The sequence below is a fragment of the Eutrigla gurnardus genome (assembly GCF_963514095.1).
Source record: "Eutrigla gurnardus genome assembly, chromosome: 12".
Classification (NCBI taxonomy): domain Eukaryota; kingdom Metazoa; phylum Chordata; class Actinopteri; order Perciformes; family Triglidae; genus Eutrigla; species Eutrigla gurnardus.
Genome location: NC_139926.1, coordinates 20103637 through 20123782, shown reverse-complemented (window position 1 = coordinate 20123782; position 20146 = coordinate 20103637). Strand labels below are relative to the sequence as shown.

Sequence of the window (20146 nt, the reverse complement as noted above, 5' to 3'; positions counted from 1 at the left end):
TATTAATATAAATATTTTTTTGTTTTTGCCAGCTTCCCCTCACACGTCGTCGACCCCCAACATCAACTCGGTGCGCCACGCAGACTCTCGCGGCTCTCTCATCAGCACCGATTCTGGCAACAGCCTGTCTGAGAAGAACAACGATAAGGGCAACTCTCTGGACAAGGTACGTCTCCGAAAGTGCTACGAGACGCCTGTAAAGTCATTTCATGTAACATTTATTAAAAAATGTAGACCATCCACCCCCCTCCCCCCATTTTCTAACTTATACCATTAACTCCCCCGCACCTTAACCGTACGGCTGGCCGTGGCAGAAGGAGAAGTTTGTACGGAGACACTCTGTCAATGTCCTGCGCTTCTTTACGGAGACGGAGGAGACCGTGCTCTCCGTGCGCACCAAGCGCGTCACCATGGACTTCTCCCTGCTCTCTGTGCCCTGTGTGCCAGAGGGCGCCCTGCAGCCCGGCGTTTCACTCCAAGTACAAATCGCCAGACATCCTCGAGTGTGTGTGAGAGTGTCCTAGTGTCCTAAACCCCTCAGCCCTTTCTTTGCCGGATCATTCTCAGGCTACGGGCCTGTTGGTTCTCTGGAAAAGTCCAGCAGGGCGTCGGCAGGGTTGGTCTCTGCTGTTTTTCCAGATGTTGATGAGCATGCACGCCCCAAGGGATTTCTCATGTTTGAGTTCCCCCTCACGTGTGCTGTGTCATCTTTGCTTTCTGTAGAATACAAACAATTTAGATGTTCACTGTCTGCTGCTGTTGTGTGTTTCATCGTCTGTGGGAGGTTTTATCACGATGGAACAGCGTACAGGAGAAGGACTTACTGTCTGTTTTAGCTTCCACCCTTAAAGAAGTCCATGAAAATAACTCCACCACAGTTTCTGTCCACCTTTTTCAGAGAAGACTAACTTTAGCCATGAACCGACACGCTCTCCAAAACACCCACTAAGAGGCCAAACCCAGCCTCATGCTTTTCCATGAAATCATCCCCAGCCAGTTTCACAGTCTAGACTTAAGTGCTTTCAAAGGAACGTGCTTGGTGCGCCGCCAACCCCCTCGCTGTGGTAGAGCTGCTGCTGCTGCTGCTGCTCCGCTAGTTGGGTTTTCTCCCTGCCCCCTCGGCCTCGGCTGGGAGAAAATGGTGTTTAGTTTTCCACCGGCAGTTTTTCCACAACGCTTAGAGCCCTGCAACATGTGAGTGAATGACTCCACTTAGTGTAGCTGGACCATTGTCATCCCAGGCCATCAGAGAACTCTTACCGATGATGTCATCACCTCAAAGTCCCTACAGGCCTGAGAATCATTTGTCTAGACTTTGAATTATGACCACAAAACTAGAACTATGAAGAAAATCTTCGTGTTTTGAAATTACATTTGTCTTTTTGGAGTTACAACATCTAAACTATGATGATATTTTCTGTAGGCGTGTGGTTTATCCCGAGGCAGCAAAACAAAACAAAGCCTTTGACGGGATCATTATATCTGTCTGACCGGATCCTTTTTGTCCCTCCGGAATCAGGCGGCTTCACCCCTGGGCAGCACCCTGCTGCGATGTGACAAACTGGACCAGGCGGAGATCAAGAGCCTCCTCATGTGTTTCCTACATGTGCTCAAAAGCATGTCTGAGGGTAACGTCTGACTCCATCTCTCCCCCCCCCCCCCTGAATATATCTGCACTCACCATCTTTGCGTCTTGGCGCTGAAACTCACAATCTGTCTTTTTCCAGATGCTCTGTTCACATACTGGAACAAGGCTTCATCCGCCGAGTTAATGGACTTCTTCACTCTCGTCGAGTAAGACGCCTCACTATTATGACAATCCCGATGGAAACGCTGAAAATGTTATGTGACTGATTTTTCTCTCACTGTTCCTCACAGAGTTTGCCTCCATCAGTTCAGATACATGGGGAAGAGATACATCGCAAGGTAATGTTGTCAGTTTCTGAAAGCATGAATTCAATTCTTAAAAAATATATTTAATTATGATGGAGATTTCGGGCTTTTCGTACAAGGTTTTCCATGTTTAGGCGTGTTTGGTCAACTTGGAGTAGCAGAGACTGGCCATTTATCTTACACTACTACCTTAATGAACTATAATACATTTCCTTCAATACATTAATGCCCATGTACACATCATGTATGACAATGCTGTAGCTATTTATTGCCTTCATTTTTAGATCATCTGCTGTAAAACAGAATTGTAATTCTGTTTGTATTCTGAGAGCGTTTGTTTGACGAGCGTTGATCCAAACACATACTGAACTCTCTTCACCGTTTGAGAGCTCTGGCCTCGACTCCCAGAGGACTTTGGGTGTACTCTGTCTAACCTCAGACCACTGTTTCTATCTCTGTTCACCTCAATGCTGGCAAGTTTAACAAAATGAAATAAAACCCGGCTCCTGCCCTCTCCTGCTTGGGTAAGACTGTTGGCGGCACTGACTCTCTCAAACGTAATGCATGATATCTTCTCACCCCATAAACGCTGCAGGGCTGTGAAGCTACTAATAAATTCATGTTTAGCGTCCGTCTCTCCCATTCTCATGTGCATGACGTTTGCTGTGACTCACTGCTTTGCAACAATCTAATTAAACTTAACGCAAAACAAAGTAGGCAGCACAAATTTCCTGCATGCATGCTACAGCGAGTCCCCTAAAATGCTATGTTTTATTATGACACGTTTTTAAAAATCAGATAAATGAGATATTTTGAGTGATTTCCACACGACTCAAACTGTGTAAAACCGGTGTATCGTTCCCCCCTAACCTGCTTCACTAACCTGCCGTTCGTCTAACATTGTCCTGTTTCCTCATCAGGAGCCAGGATGGGGCAGGACCCGTTGCACATGAGCGGAAGTCTCAGACTCTGCCTGTGTCCCGTAACAGGGCGGGAATGATGCATGCCCGCTTACAGCAGCTCAGCAGCCTGGATAACTCATACACTTTTAACCACAGTAAGTGCTCCATACTTCTCATCTCATCTCCCCCTGCCTCACTCTGTGCAGTGCCCTCATGCTTTTTTTTTTTTTTTACCATCATCAAAATCACCCTCATCCTTTGTCCCCTGTCGAGCAGAAAATGCCTCAGAGGACACGGTGCATCATGGGTAATTAGAGGAGATTGGGGCCCGAGGTGTCCGTGTGAAGTATTACAGCGTATTGATTTGATCTAAAGGGCTTAACCTTTTGTGCTCAGCCTTTTAAATGGCCTCATTTAATACACTTTCTTTGTGTTTTCAGTGTAAGAAAGATTTCAAGTATTCTTGGAATTTCTGTAGAGCATGGTAAGAATGTGTCGGGCTAGCAGACTGTTACCGGTTTTGTTTTAAGAGCATGCCTATTTCAAATGAACATGAGCTTCTCATCCCTCTGGTCGGCTCATCTGCTCTGAACTTTTACATTTCATTGTCTGAAAAAACAAATGTATTGTAAAACAGATCAAGGTTTCATTCCAAAACACTGCTTGAAATGAATAAATATGAAAAACCTCAAATGTTGGGGAAAGGGCATTGATTTTGTAGTGAGATTGTTTCAGTTTGGAATGAAATCTTTTCATCATAATGATATTTTCCAGCTTGGCCTTTAACACGCAGGTCTCATATTTGAAGAGATGAGATATTTAAGTGACCCCTCTGTGTTCTGGTTGGGGTGAAACAGCTTCAGCTCTCTGTCGTGTTTTCTTCAGCCTACAGTCACTCGGAAGCCGACGTGTTAAATCAGTCGCTGCTGGAGGCAAACATCGCTACCGAAGTGTGCCTGACGGTCCTGGACACGCTCAGCATCTTCATCATGGGATTCAAGGTAACATTCATATCAACTGAGCTAGACTCTAATGTGTTTCTGTGATTTAGATCAGATTTAAGGTGATGCTCTCTCTCTCGCTCCACAGAGCCAGCTGTGCTCTGACCACGGCCACAGTCCGCTCATGAAGAAGGTGTTTGAAGTCCACCTCTGCTTCCTGCGGATCAACCAGTCCGAGACGGCGCTCAAGCAGGTCTTCACCTCACTGCGCACCTTCATCTACAAGGTGTGAAGGACGTCGGGTTCCCCTCCCTGACAACACGCTGCCCGCCCCGAGGCGTTCACCCGGTGACCTGTCCCTCTTCTTCTTCCCCCTCTAGTTTCCCTGCACCTTTTTTGAAGGCCGTGCTGACATGTGCGCTGCCTTCTGCTACGAGATCTTGAAGTGTTGTAACTCCAAGCTGAGCTCCATCCGCAGCGACGCAGCCCATCTGCTCTACTTCCTCATGAAGAGCAACTTCGACTACACGGGACGCAAGTCTTTTGTCCGGACGCACTTACAGGTGGGACGGTCCCGTGGGTCTCACTTATTATTGTCCAGAGAATAAAAGGAATAAAGCTCTCTTATTCACATTATTTAAAGCTAATCTCCTTTAATGTTCTCTCTTATGAGGTATGATATTAATAATCATTTGTCTCTTTCTCTTTCTTTAGGTGGTGATCGCTGTCAGTCAGTTGATAGCTGATGTGATTGGTATTGGAAGTACCCGCTTCCAGCATTCTCTGTCCATAATCAACAACTGTGCCAACAGTGATAAAACTATTAAGGTGAGGAACGCATTTATGTGCAAAAAATATGTTAAAATATGTTTAAACCAGCAATAATAACAAGACTGACTGTTATGTCATCCTCCTTCACAGAACACAGCTTTCCCATCAGATGTGAAAGACCTGACCAAGCGCATCAGAACGGTTCTGATGGCCACGGCTCAGATGAAGGAACACGAGAGGGACCCGGAGATGCTGGTGGACCTGCAGTACAGCCTCGCCAAGTCGTACGCCAGTACGCCTGAACTACGCAAGACCTGGCTGGACAGCATGGCCCGGATCCACGTGAAGAACGGAGACATGTCGGAGGTCTGTGATACCATGCCGTAAGATAATGAACGCCCTCAACATCACTCATCGCGCTCATCTAAACCTGCCTTGTTGTCCACAGGCGGCCATGTGCTACGTGCATGTTGCAGCGCTTGTGGCAGAATACCTGCGGAGAAAAGGTGCTTCAATTACCTATTTCCACTCGCATGCTGACAGCTTTATTACATGATGATGAAGAGGGTGAGGAGATGCCTGACGTGGCAGATTGTTGAAATATTGTCTGGTCTCCGTCCTGCGTGCAGGCATGTTCCGGCAGGGCTGCTCCGCCTTCCGCGTGGTGACGCCGAACATCGACGAGGAAGGAGCGATGATGGAGGACGTCGGCATGCAGGACGTCCATTTCAATGAAGCAAGTGACGTGATATCGGGACCACAACATACAAACATTTAACATCTCTAGCTTTCCAATAATACAGCTTTTAAATAATGAATCATCATTTAATTAATAACTGGCTGACTTTCTTCAGTATTTCATCACAGAATTGGCAGCTGACTTCCATAATATCAAGCAATAGAAACATTACATGAGCATGACACACAGTCTTCAATATCACGACCACAGAAGAGGGAGTGAAATGCACACTTAATCTGTGCAAACTACCTGAAAGCTCCATATCTCATTTACTTACAGTCGTCACATCTTAATAGAAGAGGCGTCGGCTTATCAAATACCTTTTCTCCCCTTCCCTCGTTCCCTCAGGACGTCCTAATGGAGCTTTTGGAGGAGTGTGCAGACGGACTGTGGAAAGCCGAGCGTTACGAGCTCATCTGTGACATCTACAAGCTCATCATCCCTATTTATGAGAAGCGAAGGGACTTTGAGGTACAACTCACTTTTTTTCTCCCCACATGTTATCTCCAAATTCGAACCACATATTTAACATGATTTGTATTGCTTTTGCACAGAAACTGGCCCACCTGTATGACACGCTGCATCGTGCTTACAGCAAAGTGACGGAGGTCATGCACACGTGCAAGAGACTACTGGGCACCTACTTCAGAGTGGCCTTCTTTGGCCAGGTGAGCTGTGCTGCTTTTATTGTTTCCAGACAAAGATATTGGTTGCTTGATATCAATGCAATAACTTAAAATGATGCAAACTTTACTTCACAAAAGAGCAGAAGTATTAATCATTTGTGTTGCAAAGTAATTTATAATAGCATGGGGGCTGTTTTTGTTTTTACGAGTGCATCCACATGCAGTGGTATTTTATCATCCGCTCTAATACCCTTTTCTGCTTTCCGTCCTCTTTGAAGGCAGCGGTAAGTTGTGCAGTAGAGCTCGCCAGCCTTTCCGAGCAGAAGTCTTTGTGTGCTGCTGTCATCCATCGCACTTCTCAGTCATAGTTTTGTGTTCGCAGTACCAGTTGGTCACCACTGCTGCTTCCTGTGTTTGGAACTGTGTTGCACGGCGCTCTTTCTCTTGCTTTTGTGTCACATGTGTTGTGTGCTGTGATGGAGACGATCAGATCCACGTCTCCTCTGGTGGTCTGCTTAGCGATGCGGTAGTTTGACGTGGAGTGTGTTGGATTTGCTTCGTGGCGTTTAGGTACCGTAGTTTCTCGTGGAATAACAATGATTTTATTTTCTGCTGTCCACGCCCATGTAGCAGTACCACTTTACCGACTCAGAGGCTGAGGTAAATCAATATGAGAGCCACTGTGGGACTGCAGTGATGTGTTAGGCTGTGTTGTGCTCCTTCGCTAATGCAGTCGGTGCTGTTCGACGTGCTTATCTTTTTTTACGCCTCCCCTGCACCAGACTTGGTATCGTCCTGCTCTTGGTAGAAAAATATTAAAGGCTGATAGCAGGATTCATCCCTCACTTGGTCAATGCATGGCTTTACATCTGTTCATGGGACTTTTGACCATTTACATACAAGACAACTGACTTAGTGCTTCCACTGACGGTGTGAATTCTGTCCCCCCACCTGTGTCCTTTGGTCTGTCTCACATTACTGATCTGACACTAGTTTGATGTCTTATCCTAGGACATTAGATGGTTGTGTTTTTTTTAATCTACCCATCTTTCAGTCCAGAGCTGAGACTTAAAGGAGTATTTTTCCATTTCTCTCTCACAAATAGTTGGAATCACTCCCACTCCCTGCTCCATGTGTGGTTTGATGTGGCACTGTGTGCTTCTTCACATCTCATTAGATAAAGACGCCGTTTGCTTTTATCCTTTCTGACCATGTTTCATGTGTTTCCAGGGCTTCTTTGAAGATGAAGATGGTAAAGAGTACATCTACAAAGAGCCCAAGTTCACGCCTCTGTCGGAGATATCTCAGAGGCTCCTTAAGCTGTACTCCGACAAGTTTGGACAGGAGAATGTGAAGATAATCCAGGACTCTGGAAGGGTAAGACTTTGTGAACATTTTAATTTGTCATTAAAACCCATAGGATTAATAACACCCGGTGCTAATCTGTTGTAATGACATACTCTCTGCAGATTAATCCCAAAGACCTGGACTCTAAGTATGCGTACATCCAGGTGACACACGTGACCCCTTACCTGGAGGAGAAGGAGCTGGTGGACAGGAAGACGGAATTTGAGAAGAGCCACAACATCCGTCGCTTTGTGTTCGAGATGCCTTTCACCATATCGGGCAAAAAGCAAGGCGGGGTGGAGGAGCAATGCAAACGCAGGACTATACTAACCAGTAAGTAACTCTTTAGATCAGGCTTCAGAAAGTTCCTACAGAGCAACAGAACTTATTGTGCAACTGTTATCACAGGCTGTGGGACACAAGTGACAAGAAAAAAAGATGGTATCTTCTGCATGAATTGATCTTAAATAATCAAAAAAACAAGCCCCATGTTCCTTTCATCCCAAACTATAACCCCCCCCTATCATCCGCATATTGACACATCTGATATACGCACAACAAGTGGAAGGTTGCATGTCGGATGTTGAGGCATTTCATGACTCAGCAGAAACGTGCTGTGAATGGTAGATCGTGATTAGATTCTGAACATGTCAGCTGTTTTTTCAGGACCTTTCCTAATCACAGTTCACAGTATTGTTTTATGGTGTAAAAGATCCAAAGGTCCATCCTTACATTCTTATCTTTATTATCTGAGAGCTTTCAAAAGATGCACAGGACACACATGTGTGGCTCTTGAGCTGTAAAACAAACTCCCTCATCATCATGTCTCTGTCCCGCAGCCACGCATTGCTTCCCCTACGTGAAGAAACGTATCGCGGTGATGTATCAACACCACACTGATCTGAGCCCCATCGAGGTGGCCATCGATGAGATGAGCAAGAAGGTGGCCGAGATCAAACAGCTCTGCTCTTCCAGTGAGGTGGACATGATCCGTCTGCAGCTCAAGCTGCAGGGCAGCATCAGCGTCCAGGTGCCTGCTTTGAAGTTTGCAAACATACACACACTGAATGAAATGATCACGACAGAAAGCATGACACGGCTCTTCCATCCCCCCCTCAGGTAAACGCAGGGCCGCTTGCGTATGCACGAGCTTTTCTGGACGACGCGAGCGCCAAGAAATATCCTGATAACAAGGTCAAACAGCTGAAAGAGGTCTTCAGGTGAGATGAGCATACAATGTGTGCACGGCTCTACTTTGTGTAATTGTCCTTTAACGCATGTGAACGCTGCGTTTATGAGCAGGCATTTCGTGGAGGCATGTGGCCACGGGTTATCGATTAATGAGCGGCTGATCAAAGAGGACCAACAGGAGTATCACGACGAGATGAAAGCCAACTACAGAGACCTAGCCAGAGAGCTGTCCATCATCATGCGCGAGCAAGTGAGTACAGTATCGGCGTGACATAACCAATGTTCCGACTCTACTCTGCTGCCATTCATTAAATGTTTGATGATGCTTGATAGCGTGCTCTTTGATAACACCGTTCTCTGTTTTTCCCTTGTGCTGACATGAGCAGATTGGATGGTAATGCAAAAAAAAAAAAGCACCAGTACGCAATAAAGTATTTAATTGTTGATCCAGCCAGTTTGCTTTCAACAAACAACAACAGTAAAATGCTCAATTCTTGAGCCATCTCTGTCATAGGACACAAACAGAAAGCTGCTGAAGCTCAGGTCCATGGTTTGACCTTTAAAAGCATAGATTGGTAAAGTTATCTGATCAGACGGTTCTTATCTTTACATCCCTGTAATAAATTAAACAAATCAGCGTAGCATGAAGTATTCTCACACATGGAACGCGTGTCCACTGTCCAGGAGAACGGCTAAACCTCAGAACATATTTCGTTAATGATTAATCTATTATACTCTTGATTAATCGTTAATTGTTTCTTCTATAAAGTTAGTGGAAAAATGTCGATCACAATTTCTGGGAGTGAAATCTCCAAATGTCTTGTTTCGTCCGCCAACAGTCCAAAGTGAAAATTGACGATTAATCGATATTCATAATAGCTGCAGATTAATTTTGTGATGAATCGTTTAATTATTGCAGTTATACACCTGAGATTTCCCCTCTTCTATGGATACAGCGGATGGCTAGACCAACAATAACGTGTCTCTTTTAGATTTCTGGCATGTATATTTTTTATGCATGTGTGTACAGTGCATGCATGCGTGTGTGTGTGTGTGTGTGTGTGTGTGTGTGTGTGTGTGTGTGTGTGTGTGTGTGTGTGTGTGTGTGTGTGTGTGTGTGTGTGTGTGTGTGTGTGTGTGTGTGTGTGTGTGTGTGTGTGTGTGTGTGTGTGTGTGTGTGTGTGTGTGTGGATGAACAGCATGTATACATGTACGTACAAGCATCTGAATGTGCTTATGTATTTACATTTGTTTCTGTATATGCACACGAATACTATCTATATATATCTAAATCTATACTTTGAATGATTTTCTGTTGACATTTTAGGAAATTTAGAATATGTGTTTTCTTGCTGAGAGTTAGATGTGAAGACTGATCCCGTGGTCATGTATGGTAAATACATAGCCCGCATCCCGTTAGCTTAGCAAAAAAACATGGAAGCGGGGGATCTACTAACCTGGCTCTGTCCAAAATCTACCAAGCAGCACCTCTAAAGTTCGTTATATTGTGCTTGTTTATTACGTACAAAACCTGAAGTGGTAAAATAATTTGCCAGCCAGGCAAGTTTCCAGAATATGAAGTTTCCATAGCTTCATATTTACCATGTGAGTGATATCGATCTTCTCATTTAACTCTCAGCAAGAAACCAAATACGCGTATTTCCCAAAAATGTCTATCGCTTTAACAAAGGGCTTCACTTGGCAGTAAGTAAGGTATCTAAGATGCTATTGTAAATAGTTGTGAACATGTCATTCTTCCACCCCTCCAGATCAGTCCTGTAGAAGATGGCATGAAGAGCGTTCTTCCAGACTCGCTTCACATCTTCAACGCCATCAGCGCCACGCCAACCAGTGCCACCATCCACGGCATCCCCAGCTCTTCCTCCGTGGTGTGATGCTTGCCGGGGGTCAGCCTTGAACTCTCCAGCCAGGCGTGCTGGTGATGCCCAGCTGTTGCTCCTACACCCGATTCTGCTTCTCTGGAGTCAGCTTTAAAGGGGGAATTGACAAAAACACGGACCGCCTCCCACCTTTCTCAGTGAACCACGACCGAGGCACTGGACCTATTTGATGTAGTCAGACGGCGTGGTTACTGTGTTTCCTGAGTCCAGAGAGGGGGCGATGCAGGAGAGATGACAGACTTTGCTCCTGCTTCACGACCAGACTTAATGTGTCTCCGTGTTTCCACCTGGAAAAAGACTGATCTGTGTTTTCAAAGGACATTCCTGTTCTTTAATATGCATGTCATTTACATTACACCCAACTCTTTCCCCCCGACGGCCCTTTTTTTGTTTTTATTTTGATAATGTTTCACATTTTGTGTTTTTCTATGTAAAGTATTCCACTTTTATAAGCCACTGTATTGACGTCTTGATGAACAGTATATGCTGCATACGTTGACTCTCCCTGTACATGAAGTTATATTTCTACTAAATGGCCTCCTATGACTCATGTTAGCATTCAAACCTTAAATCACTTCAATGTCTTAGAACGGGGAGCGTGTTTTTTTTTTTTTCAATATTTAAAGCCATTGCATATAAAATAGTATATTCCACATTGTTTATTAATGTATATAAAAAAAGGAGTGTGTGCAATATTTGCAAAGTATCTTGCTATGTGGGGCTCATACACTGTAAAGACCATGTTCACCTTTTTGCCAAAGCGATGAGGTGTGGAACCAAGACACTACGCCTACTGTGGAAGTAATATGAAGCTTTTACCGTTTTAGTGTTTTATGAAATTGTTTTATATTTGGGCAGCATTGTTTTCTTTTTTTAATGTTTTTTTTTTATTTAACACAAAGTCACTCTTCTGCTGTAAACAGAGATGTTCCCTAATGCTTCTTCTTTTAAATAAAACACTCATTTCTGTGTACTTCCTCATTTTATTTCCACATGTATTAAAGTTTATTCTTGTGTTTCTTCTTAAACTTGGCTGAGTTGTGGACTTTTCAAAAATGTATTTATTTTTTATGAGACACCAGGGACTGAACATAGCTGACTCTCTAGTTCCTGTATCTTATGTTCCCACCCACCATAAAAGCAACGCAGTCAGCAGTGTGGACGACAGATCAAGGTGCTAATAAGAAGCAATATTACAGAAACAATTCCACTCCCACAGGGACGGATCAATTATCCCTGCAGGAAAGGCAAAGGAATATCAAACGACAGTAGGAAGCAGGCAGCAGGACTCAAACATGACAGGTAATTTTGCAAACATTGCATTTTGTGTGCTTTTATTGGCAAATAGAGGCAGACTGGTGGTGAACTGAATTTGAATGTTGTTATGAAACACAGCCAGTTATTTAAAATAGTTTCCTGTATGCAGATAACGAGGATCCCAAGAAAGGGAGGCAGGGCAAAAAGGCGGTAATGTACTTCATTTCATTTATTGGATGTTTGTGTTCATTGTTCAATGAGACTTAATGATAACCCACAGGAACAAAGCAACCATATCAATCTGCTAGTCACCATATTACTGCTATAAGTTATTGAACCCCAAGCACTAAATAAATCATTTTTTAGGTAAATGTATTTTACTTCCATTTCATGCACTTTTATTCACATTTGCACGTTATTTCACATCTATAGTTTTATATAGTGTATATCGTAAAGTTACCAAAAGTGTTGTGTTATCTGGTCCAACTCGACAACATGTATTGCAGGTATTGCTTTAAAGATAATGACCCAATAATATAACACTCACAGGGACTGTTCTACTTAATGAGCACTTATACTTGTAAAACACAAAGTACATTTATTTTGCTGATACTTCTGTGCTTTTATTATTGTGGTTTATACCAGGGGTTCCCAAAGTGGGGGTCGTGACCCTGGGGGTTCGGGAGATGAATTTCATTACTTTAACTGAGATTTTCTTCTGGAAAACATGAAAGTTAAAGTATTGTGTCAAAATGATTACTTTGACTGAGATATTCTGCTTTTATCTTATAGTAAGTTGTTTATGTAAAATCATATCATGGTTGTCAGGCTGTTCTGTTCTTTTGTGTTGTTATGCCCGTGTTTGGATATGCCTATTATGTTTCAGTCACCTCCAGGGATAGTAGGGGGCGCCAGTCTCTGGCACTGTTATTTTGGGGGTCACGGGCTGAAAAGTTTGTGAGCCCCTGGTTTATACAACCTAAATACTTGCTGTTGAACGCCATGCTTCTGTTTCTTTGATCCATCAGACCAAATTGGTGTGTGGTTACCCGCTCAGCATCTTCTTCATTGTTGTGAATGAGTTCTGCGAGAGGTTCTCCTACTATGGCATGCGAGGTGAGAACACTGAGTTGCAGAACGTTGACCATGTGATTATTTTTGTAACCCTGACAACGAGTATTTCAACCCTAAAGCAGTGATTTTTGAGAGTTTTGAGAAATAAGCACATTTTTCAGGATTTGTTGGATATTGTTAGTGGCGGAAAGTAACATTAACTGAATTTCAATTTCAAGGTACTACTTTACTGGAGTATTTCAATCTTCTACTACTTTTTACTTCTCACATTTTACTTTGTAGAATAAAATTAAAAATGCTAATACTTTTTAACTACATGACTTTTACTTGTATTTCCACACTGTCCTATTTTAACTAGTAAAAAGTAAAATATCTGAGTTTTTGCACCACTTGATATTTCATGCACGACATGACCAAACATGTCAGAGCTGATAGTGTCCAGTATGTCGATGACGTACTGTAAAATAAGAAGAACCTTCACATGTTCTTCGCAGCTGTCCTGGTGCTGTACTTCAAGTACTTCTTGCGCTGGGACGATGACACGGCCACGTCCATCTACCACGTCTTTGTGGCTCTCTGCTACCTGACCCCCATCCTTGGGGCCATTGTGGCTGACTCCTGGCTCGGAAAGTTTAAGTGAGTTTAGTGTAGTACTTTTACTTTGAATAGGCCCCCATGAAGCCTGGAGCATTTATTTGTAATATGTTTATACGTATGTAAAGTATCTGAGTACTTATCCCCTGCTATCTCTTCCCTCTTCCCCTTACAGGACTATCATCTACTTGTCCGTTGTCTATGCGATTGGCCAGGTTGCGATGGCTGTCAGTGCTGTCCATGACATCACAGACACGGACAGAGACGGGACACCAGACAACATGACCTTTCATGTGTGGGTTTCTATTTCACAAATAATCGAGTCCAGGACATAAGCTTTTGGCAGGCAATTTTCATTAGTACTTCTACAGTACTCTGCTCATGCTCATGTTCTTCCTCACATCTAGCGTGTTGTCCATGGTGGGTCTCTTCCTCATCGCTCTGGGCACCGGAGGCATCAAACCTTGTGTCGCTGCCTTTGGTGGAGACCAATTCGGTGACCATCAGGTTTGGACATTTCTACTCCTTCATTAGAGTCCTCTCCTTGAACATTTAAAGGTGCAATATACAGAATTCTGAGAATGAATATTCCAGCAAACAACTGTTTTCTAAGATGTAATCCGGGCTTCTCCTTGCTTTGGTGACCCAGCTAGGCCGATCGCCCATGCTTTTTGTGCCTGTTCGTGCATGTGAGCATGCCCCACTGGCTAACTTATAACCATCATGGGAGACATCTTAGGAGACAGGAAGTGTATACCTTTTCAAACCGTTGGCAGAGCTTGTAATGCACGATTTTTGTTATTATGTATCTTTGATAAGCAGCCTCTGGTTCCCCCAAAGGTGCTGCTCTCTCAGCACATTTGCTGTTGCCATGTTGAGAGCTGTCGAGAGGCAATCAAAACCTTTAACCTTTGTCTCTGACATAAGTTGTGTCCCGATTCAGCGCAATGCGAAGGATGCAGCCTTCACAATCTACCAACATTTATCACTCCCATCGCCTAGCAACTAGCTGCAATTGACAAAAAGAGGTATCTCACGAGCCAGGGATCATATATTTTTCTTTTTACTTTGTATTATGATGGAGGATGTGTATCACTGCCAGTGCATGATAGATTTCAGGCTGAGAGTGTATTCTGACAGATTTCCTACAGCTTGTAGACGCCATGTTTATAAAAAAATCAAATCCGCAATACACCTCATCAGTCAAGGTGCACTGTGGGTAACTCAGGCACCAGGTTTTTGACAAAAGAAGTTGCTACTTACTATTTTTTATCATTTCATATCAAAAACACAGATGCCAGTCTCATTGGAATTGACTACACATTATGTATTTGCATAACATGCATGCAACACGTGATCGAAGGTCACTGACTGTATTTCTCTGTGCAGGAAGCGCAAAGGAGAACTTTCTTCTCTGTATTCTACCTGTGCATCAATGGTGGGAGTCTCCTGTCAACCATTATCACTCCGATCCTGAGAGGTAGATATGAGCGGGGCATAAAGTTCATGACAAACAGTGCCATAAACATGAGAGCCATGTGATAACAACTAATAACAGTCCTTGAGTATCGACATAAAATTTCAATTTAAGTTGTTTGTTTCGATCTGCAGCTCAGGACTGTGGCATCTACACTCAGCAGAAGTGTTATTCTCTGGCCTTCGGTGTCCCTGCAGCACTAATGGTGGTTGCACTCGGTACGTCTAATTAAATAGACTGAGAATCTATAAAGCAGAGATGTAAAGATATGGCACTGTGCACTGATAGTGATATTGTGCCTGTGCTGCCCCCATCAGTGGTGTTTATCGTTGGAAGCGGTATGTACTACAAAGCTGAACCGCAGGGAAACATCATGCTGGATGTGTGTAAATGTATTGGGGTGAGTCTGGTTTACGCCATTTGCATCCACACATTCTGAATTAACAGTTGATCTAGGTCCTTTAACAACATATTTTATCCTTAAATTTCTTCTTCTTCTATTCAGTTTGCTGTTAAGAACCGCTACAGACACAGAAGCAGTCAATACCCAAAGAGGCAGCACTGGATGGACTGGGCAGAAGAAAAATATGCAGTAAGTTTTCACGTCACATAAATCTCTGCAGTTTCTAACAAGCTGATTCATAAGTGGAATTACAGCATTTCATGTTCTCTCTGTCTGCGCTGTAGAAACTGCTCATTGCTCAGATCAAAATGGTGCTGAGGGTCCTCTTTTTATACATCCCACTCCCGATGTTCTGGACCCTGTTTGACCAAAAGGTATTTAAAAGTTACTACAAAATCCCTCGTTGGCAGTGGAAACGGTGCTAAACTCTGCATCTCTGTTAAAGGGTTCTAGATGGACTCTGCAAGCCACCACCATGGATGGGAACTTTGTAAGTTTGGTGATAAAACGAACTACACATACATTTGAATGAACTCATGCATTGGTGTTTTAATAATGTCTTTGTGTCTGCAGGGTCTACTTGTTGTACAGCCTGATCAGATGCAGGTGAGTTCAAATAACTTGATCATGTTAACTTGGACTAATGTAGTGCACTTTATTTGACAACAACAAAAAAATCTCACTGTGCAATTTATTGTTTTGAAAGACCGTCAATCCCATTCTGATCCTGACTTTGGTGCCTATCATGGACAGCTTAATCTATCCTCTGATCAAAAGATGTGGCCTGAACTTTACGTAAGTACTGCTGGAACTCAGACACGTTATCAGGGCTTGCAGTATACTTTGTCAGTCCTTTATATTGTTATTACATCATTTAATATGATTAGTTATTACCTTTTCCTTTAACAGATGCTGAGATTTCTTGCTTTCAGAGTTTTGTTTTCTATATGTCCTCCAGTTTGGAACAAAAACTCTCATCTTTTTCAGAAAATAATTAATTCCCCCCCCCCCCCCCTTTTTTGCACGTTTGAGGGAAGAGTTTGAAATGTTTGAAAAAGTTTACTCAGCAAATTTCTTGATGAATGTTACATAAGAACACTCCAGCCTACCCCTAAACTAAAGCTCACAAATGAACATGAACATTTCTTCTCTCTTGTGTTTAATTGTTCTCCATGTCAGAGGGGGTTAAGTGCCGGACTGCTTCTTGGCCGTGAACAGAACCTTCCTTGAGTCTCGCCTAAGTGTTCCTGTCTGGCACATAAGCCGCCTTGTAAAAACCATAATGCGTTTGTTTTTTATAGACAGATTAAACAATAAGTAATGTGTTCATTATTATAATGAGCTTTCAACTGGTTGGATTTGTTTGACTTTGAATAGACCCGGCTCGCTGTTTTCCATTTGTTATGCTACACTCAGCTAAACTGCTGGATTTAGCTTTTAGATTCAGCGTCTGGCTTTGAGTGTGCTATCGATCTTCTCATCTAACGCTCAGCACAAGATCAAATAAGCAGATTTTGCAAATGTCAACATTTTTCCTTTAGCTGCTCAACAGTGGGGGGATAATGCTGCGAGTTAACAAGCAGTATTATATAAAGTATTATATAAAGTCTGATATGTTTTCAACACAAACAAGAAAAGCTCAAACTTGCAGAACTCAATACAAGGCCAGTTCATTTTTGTTATAGTCTGAATCAGGCACACATGTTGATGTTGATATTACATGAATAAAAAAATCTGTTTGGTTTAATGTTAATCAACAGACCTCTGAAAAGAATGACAGTGGGGATGTTGATGGCAGCCATAGCGTTTGTCTGCGCTGGTTTGGTTCAGACTCAAATTGATGTAAGTAAAAAAACAGTAATTGTAATTGTAATTCATCTCCTCATATACTGTCAGATGCATGTCGGTTCGGAGATTCATTTATTTTAACATTTTCAGAAAACATTACCCACCTTCCCATCAGCCTCCCAGAGTCAGCTGAAATTACTTAACATGGGCAGTAGTCCAGTGACGGTGAAACTGCCTGGCATCGATCCTCTGACACTCCCTGCAGCTCAGGTACGTCCACTTACATTAACTAATACACGAAACTTTTCTAAAATTGGGATTTTGCAAGTTTACAATTCTGTAGAAATCGGTTGCAAGCACGCCAAAACACCACTGTATGTGTGCACATGTTCATACCCCAATGAGTGCATGATTTATTTTCTTCTGTCTTTGCAGGCCAGTGAAGAATTCTTCACATTTGAATCAGATACGATCCCCGTTTCAATAGGCAGCCCTGCAGTGACGAGAGATATTCCTTTGGCCAAAAAACAACGACAAACGCTTCTCATTCCATTTAACATCAGTGAAGAATGGATTACGGTTAGTTCGTAGCACAAAATAGTGACAATAAACACACACGGGGGTCCTTGAAAGGTCAATGAACCAACATCCATTATCTTATTTCCTTAGACTGATGATTTGATTTCCAAGCCAGAAGAGGGAAACAATGCAGTCCGGTGAGTCGAATTTCACATTTTTAAACCGGACCAAACATAGTGAATTCATCAGTTGACAGAAATGATCGTCAATTCATTAAAATGAATCAAACACAGACGTCTACGGAATAAATCATTGAAAATGAAGCAGTTGGTTTTACTGATTTCTTTTTACATTTTGTGGCTCATTTCAGATTTGTGAATGGAATGATGACAGCAGTGAACGTGTCAACTCCTGCAGTTCACTTGGGACTAATTGAGTCCTTTTATTATTCCAACTCCTCTCTTGTTAAATATGGAAAGTAAGTATTTTTTTCATCTTGAAAAATAAAAACAACAGTTTTTTTCATACTAGAATAATTACATTATGCAGATGCTGATTTTCTTTTTTTTAACGATCAGGTCCATCTTCACCATCCAGAACGGTTCACACTCATGTGAATACAGCAAGGACTTTGGATTTGGAAGTTCATATACCTTCTTTATACCCAGCACATTGGTGTTTGGGCCCAATGTAAGTTTTTAAAAGCTGGTGATATTCTATATTTTTCTTAATTCTTCACCATGGATATTCACTAATGCATATTAATCCACAGCTGGAAATAAAAGCTACTGTACTCAGCTGTTCATAAAAATAAATAAACTACATTTTGAGTAGCTGTTTATAAAGATTCACATCTTAATAAGATGAAGATAAGCTCAGATGGGCTTTGGGGCTAAGAGACACTATATGGTTGGGAGGTTTGGATCATGGGATTTTCTTGATAATATGAAACATATAGAATGAGCTAGCCTTAAACATCTAAACACCGCCCTAAACTGAACTATTGTGATCATTTCTTTTAGTGTCAGGAGTCTATTACTGCAACAGAAGACATCCAGCCCAACTCAGTTCACATGGCTCTCCAGATCCCACAGTACTTCTTCATAACTGTGGGGGAAGTGATGTTTTCTGTTACTGGCCTGGAGTTCTCCTACTCACAGGTAAAATCCTTAGAATACACATTTTCACATCGTATCTCAGTTCTGCACCTTCGAAAAGAAGAAGTTGAGAATATTTCATTCTGTTTCTACTTGATTAAAATACTTTATTCTTTGTTGTTCATTCATCTTTTGTCCTTCCGTTCCAGGCACCTTCTAACATGAAAGCAGTGCTGCAAGCAGGCTGGTTATTCACCGTCGCTATTGGCAACTTCATCGTTCTGATTGTGGCTGAACTTGCAAAGCTTCCCAAGCAGGTAAATAAAAATAAAAACAACAACAACAAAATAACCAAACTCGAAACTAAACCTCAGAGTCTAAAAGTGACGACATATCTTGTCCCTGTGTTTTTGTGTTGTGTAGTGACCCAAGATGATGCATTAATACCGTGTTTGTCCCTCTTTCTCCCCCTCTTCCAAAGTGGGCCGAGTACATCCTATTCGCCTCCCTCTTGCTTGTAGTCTGCGTCATCTTCTCCGTCATGGCCCATTTCTACACCTACATCGACCCTGCAGAAATTGAGGCCCAGTTCAGGAAGAATGTTGATGAAAATGACGTGGACGACAAAAAACAGCAACAGAAGGTCGAGAAGAAAGACTCAATTAAAAGGCACGGAGATGAAGATGAGACAGTCAAACAGACCAAAATGTGAAACAATGCATTTATATCTGACATTTAACACAGATATGAGGTAGAGTGGATACATTCTGCCAGGGCTCTGTGTGTGTGTGTGTGTGTGTGTGGTTTTGTGTGTGTGTGTGTGTGTGTGTGTGTGTGTGTGTGTGTGTGTGTGTGTGTGTGTTTAAATATTTTGTATTTTCATGTCCAAATGACACATGGTGAGCAGGCACACAAAGTTCTCTAGCATTATATTCAACACACCAAATTCATATAATGTTAGCTATAGTTTTATAACTATAAGATTTCACAGCCGATGTAATTGCTCTTTTATATTTCAGTGTAAGTTATGTTCAAGTATGCAATAAAAGTAAATCTTTCACAATGCTTGTCTTGAGATCATTTACCAAAAATGTTCTGAGCATATCATTCTTATACATACTGTACAAATCTCCAGCTTTACAATATACAGCCATATAAACTGAATAGTATTGTATTTTTTTTCAATAATTTATGCTGACGAGTCGATCCCTGGATTCATTAATTTTTTTATTCATGCCATCTTTGTAATGTTGCGCTAAAAGATAACATATAATACTGTCATAGCACAGAGAAAAGCACAGCTGTTATTTCTTTAACAGTAAGTCGTGACATCACGATCATGCAGAATGCCCGGACCCTGAAACTGGAGCAGCTAAATGGAAATCAGCCATCATTAATTTGATTATTACACCTGCGTTTCTCCTGCTGTGATGTGATATAATGTTGTCCTGGTTCTGTGTTAAACTTAACTAACTTAATATCAACTGGGTTCTTGTGTCTTACTTATAAATTAATTACCATGTGAACACTATTTAAAGTTAAATAAAAAAAGATGTTTAAGTACAGGTGCACAGTTAGGTTTGTCTAATACTTCCATGTAGCCTAAATTAGAACTACTATTTTTGG

At 42.2% G+C, this 20146-nt stretch overlaps 2 protein-coding genes across 8 annotated transcripts in view; both read left to right on the top strand.

Moving 5' to 3' along the window:
* The window catches only part of LOC311022081 (dedicator of cytokinesis protein 9), a 62133-nt gene extending 50849 nt beyond the window's left edge, over positions 1-11284 (top strand). For 3 of the 7 annotated variants that reach the window (XM_084023107.1, XM_084023106.1, XM_084023110.1), the window contains exons 34-54: positions 33-166; positions 1520-1628; positions 1728-1794; positions 1879-1926; positions 2814-2950; positions 3681-3796; positions 3885-4022; positions 4117-4299; positions 4451-4564; positions 4658-4873; positions 4956-5013; positions 5137-5243; positions 5595-5717; positions 5801-5914; positions 6503-6532; positions 7103-7249; positions 7342-7552; positions 8059-8249; positions 8339-8439; positions 8522-8660; positions 10180-11284. In XM_084023107.1, the coding sequence (XP_083879233.1) occupies positions 33-166; positions 1520-1628; positions 1728-1794; positions 1879-1926; positions 2814-2950; positions 3681-3796; positions 3885-4022; positions 4117-4299; positions 4451-4564; positions 4658-4873; positions 4956-5013; positions 5137-5243; positions 5595-5717; positions 5801-5914; positions 6503-6532; positions 7103-7249; positions 7342-7552; positions 8059-8249; positions 8339-8439; positions 8522-8660; positions 10180-10305 (2609 nt within the window). In that variant the 3' untranslated portion in view covers positions 10306-11284. The remainder of the gene's footprint in view (positions 1-32; positions 167-1519; positions 1629-1727; positions 1795-1878; positions 1927-2813; positions 2951-3680; positions 3797-3884; positions 4023-4116; positions 4300-4450; positions 4565-4657; positions 4874-4955; positions 5014-5136; positions 5244-5594; positions 5718-5800; positions 5915-6502; positions 6533-7102; positions 7250-7341; positions 7553-8058; positions 8250-8338; positions 8440-8521; positions 8661-10179) is intronic. The other 4 variants (XM_084023108.1, XM_084023109.1, XM_084023111.1 and 1 more) reach the window with 2 other exon arrangements.
* Positions 11285-12604: 1320 nt separating this feature from the next.
* On the top strand, positions 12605-19490 carry slc15a1a (solute carrier family 15 member 1a). The gene is made up of 21 exons (XM_084022504.1): positions 12605-12684; positions 13137-13278; positions 13412-13531; positions 13644-13743; positions 14626-14716; positions 14848-14931; positions 15031-15113; positions 15219-15305; positions 15401-15490; positions 15562-15606; positions 15690-15722; positions 15823-15911; positions 16877-16958; positions 17055-17174; positions 17340-17483; positions 17574-17620; positions 17794-17901; positions 18002-18113; positions 18446-18583; positions 18730-18837; positions 19002-19490. The coding sequence occupies exons 1-21, from the start codon at positions 12678-12680 to the stop codon at positions 19230-19232; spliced, it is 2061 nt and encodes a 686-aa protein (XP_083878630.1). The 5' UTR covers positions 12605-12677; the 3' UTR covers positions 19233-19490.
* Positions 19491-20146: the final 656 nt, after the last annotated feature.